General features: G+C 32.1%; 1 protein-coding gene across 1 annotated transcript; it reads right to left on the minus strand.

Moving 5' to 3' along the window:
• Positions 1-6: 6 nt before the first annotated feature.
• Positions 7-2,062, minus strand: LOC117122175 (the record flags this gene model as incomplete). The annotated part of the gene is made up of 3 exons (XM_033267683.1): positions 1,648-2,062; positions 854-1,213; positions 7-329 (listed from the first exon to the last, which is right to left on the minus strand). Coding segments are annotated over exons 1-3 (912 nt in total), but the record flags the coding sequence as incomplete, so codon positions are not given.
• Between the last annotated feature and the right edge of the window lie 1,862 nt (positions 2,063-3,924).

The following is a 3,924-nucleotide window of genomic DNA, read 5'->3' on the forward strand; positions in this document are numbered from 1 at the left end:
TGAAGCGGCCATCTCCTGGGACGTAAACATCATCTCCATCAAATTTCTGGTTAAGGACGTCGCGTTCGAGCTCTGGGCAACGGCTCGGCGATATTCCCCCTTACTCACTGGGTGCACTCCGCCGATCATAACAACATCTCCTTGCGCTTCCCCGACTACTGGTTCTGGCAGCACAAACGGACGCTCGGGTTGTTCTTGGAGCCTTCTTTTCTTTGGCTGGTTTAAGAGATCATCTGAGTTGCCTAGCTTATTTAAAATCTTCTCCATCATGCTTTCCAGCTTGTCTAGTCGTGGCAAAATATCGACGCATCTGCAGGTCGCTATAAAAGCTATAGGAAAAATTAAAGAAAATTAAAATAAGCATATTATTATAATTATAATTTATTATTATTAATTTAGTATTAATTTAATTAATTTATTATTATAGTAATTTATTTTGGAAAAATGAGATTGGGGTTGGGGTATTTCGTTTTCTACTCTAGTAAATACTTTACGTCTCCATCATGCTTTCCAGCTTGTCTAGTCATGGCAATATATCGACGCATCTGCAGGTCGCTATAAAAGCTATAGGAAAAATTAAAGAAAATTAAAATAAGCATAATATTATAATTATAATTTATTATTATTAATTTATTATTAATTTAATTAATTTATTATTATAGTAATTTATTTTGGAAAGATGAGATTGGGGTTGGGGGTATTTCGTCTTCTACTCGAGTAAATGCTTTACGTGTTGTGATTCAATATTTCAACATTAATTATGTCAGCATCATGTAAATGCTAATACTGTGCGGGCATTATTAGTGTTAACTGCAGAGGCCTACTCTTAAATTTATAAAGAGGTATAACTTACGAGTGGCACAGTTGTTTGCTGTCTCTGTTGTTAAAAGAGGACCAATTGTATCCAAGAATTCCTGAATGCTATCATTGCCAATAGACTGATCATCCAGCTTCGATTCAACTGCTGATGTGTTAGCTGTTTCAACATCCTCTACCATCAAGTCACGTGTAGGTCGATCATTAGCGACAACCAGGTCCTGCGTCTCGTCGACAGTGTTCGGCTCATCATTCTCGTTGATAGTGTTCACCAAGGGATGAGTAGCATCATTTACAATGCCCTGATCATGCGCATCAACGACAGTGTTCGGCAAGTCATCAGTATCGTCCACCGCAGTGTCACAGTCCTGTGGCCTATCATCAACATTTTCCGATTCTGTAGAGTAAATACAATATTGGACATAAACTTAAAGTATTGGAATACCAAATAAATCATATTTGTCTTCTTTTAGAATGACAACAATGACTAATTTATTTATTTATTTATCTAATAATAATAATATATTATTATTATTATTATTATTATTACTAATTTATTTATTTATCTAATATTATTATTATTATTATTATTATTATTATTATTATTATTATTATTATTATTAATAATTCAAAGTATTTACAATATATGCATTATACCGACATTTTACAATTAAAAATATTTATGTCGTTACGTCTTGCTATTATAGTAGGAATATAGTATATGTATACATAATTTTTAATGTGTTGTACCATAAGTAAACATTCTGGTTTATTTACAAACACAATAATTATAATTATTTAAATGAAATAGATTTATCAAGTTAGACTTACCAAATCCGCCCTTCTCCCAAAACTTCTCATCTAGTGCGACCAACTCGGCATTATCGTCAGATAAACCCAAAATCAGGCACTCCAACTTCTTTCTATCACATATTATAGTAACTAGGCCATTTACAACAACTTCACCATGTAGTTTCTGTGTCTTTACTATTGAGGTGCTCTCGTCAAAGTTGAAGTACACAAGGGCTTCCTTCGGAGTTCGTCGTTGACGGCGAGACATAATTCAGATTCAGGTTTACTTCGGTACAACAGCAACAGTGGCAATACGATTTGTGATGATGGACTTCGTTTTCCCTTGCTTTTAAGCATGTCTATTGACATCGGTTTGTATCTTGTTGTTTTGTGTTAATGTAATTGTTTGTTATTTCTTTTGTATATAAAACGCGCGCCGTGTTTTGGAGTGTTGAAACACCCTCCATTGTGTTTGTTCGTGCGTGCGCTTGGAATAAAAGTTTCCTTTGAAGTTAAAAGTGTAAACTAAAACTGTAAACTAAGCAGACACTCAGCGAATTGCCTTCAAGCAAGATGTTACCAGCTCCTGCTACTCCAGATTTTTCGTCCAAACTGGCTTCAGGCAATTACTTTAGAACAAGAAAAAAGAAACGCGTATCAACTAGATCCGTCGGAAGACCATCAATTGCGTCAACGTTTCCCGGGCTTGTACACATTGCAAGAAACTTTGTTGAAAGTAACGGTTTCGAGGCCCATCGTCGGAGACAAAACACTACAGGACTGTGTGGGACCGGGTTAAAGCACCTTCGCAGACACCTCCTAGAACAAGTTGATGGACTGGCCGAGCAACATCCACAATTTAGTAAGTTTGACAAAACAAAATTATATTAGTATTAGTATTTAGATACGCTATTCATAGAAAACTATATCATAGCGTTTATATATGTAGGCCTGTATGAAATTAATAATAATAATAATAATAATATTATTATTATTATTATTATTATTATTATTATTATTATTATTATTATTATTATTATTATTATTATTATTATTATTATTATTATTATTATTATTATTATTATTATTATAATGGTCACATTATTAAGAAGACACAACAATAATTGTTACTTAACCAATATCCTAACGTATGACATAATCATCGTATTTATTATTATTATTATTATTATTATTATTATTATTATTATTATTATTATTATTATTATTATTATTAAATGGATTTCTTTTTTTCAGGTATTGACACTGTACATCATATGTTCAAGAGTCCTCATGAGGGAAGGAACACATCAGCTCTTTACAAAGGTTATATTGATGCTAAGGTTCCAGCGAAGGATAACAGTAAAATGAAGGCAAATCCAAGTGGACACTTCTACAGCGCCCGTGTTAAATATTGTCTTCAGTTCTCTGCCTGTTACCCGGCCAATTGTTGTGTGTTTTCCGTGGACAACAAAAACAAAATTAAAATTGGTATGTACACCATTTTTCCACTCTATATTTCTAGGATAGTGAGGGGGTGCAGTCCGATCGGACCCCTCTAAATTGTATTAAGAAAAAAAATTGTTGTATTGAATTATTGATGATTATTTTGATCGATAATGTAGCATTTGAGAACGAATGTACCGCAATCATTATATTCGCCATGCAAACTTTCATACAATATCTTTATAACATTTGTTTATAAGCCTAATACACTAAAAAATATCCGATATGTCGCTATGTACTTATCTTGAAAATACAGATAGGCCTAAAGTATTTTCAGATGACAGATATTGGATTTTATTAGTATGGAGATAATTATTATTTTTTTGTATAGTAATATATATATATTTTTTTATGCGATGAGACCAAACTGTGTATGAATGATGAATCCGATTCCCTAATAGCAGCGGGTACTGCAACCGCTATATAGATATATGAATTTGTGTCAGGAAAAAAAATTATAATACAGGTCTCCCTCCTTCCATATATCTATATTATTATTATTATCTATATTATTATTATTATTATTATTATTATTATTATTATCTATATTATTATTATTATTATTATTATCTATATTATTATTATTATTATTATTGTTATTATTGTTATTATTATTGTTGTTATTATTATTATTATTATTATTATTATTATTATTATTATTATTATTATTATTATTATCAGGATCGGATGTTGTTGCCGTTGACAGACGCAATAAAATACGCCGTTTTTTTCCAAGCAACGACAGGCCCGTCTACAACGACCACGACTTCCCGAGCCGTTCTGGCAACCTAATTACACCGTGTGGCTACATGA

The sequence above is a fragment of the Anneissia japonica genome, unplaced genomic scaffold, assembly GCF_011630105.1.
Source record: "Anneissia japonica isolate Jap-2015-1 unplaced genomic scaffold, ASM1163010v1 scaffold4813_len3924_cov88, whole genome shotgun sequence".
NCBI lineage: Eukaryota > Metazoa > Echinodermata > Crinoidea > Comatulida > Comatulidae > Anneissia > Anneissia japonica.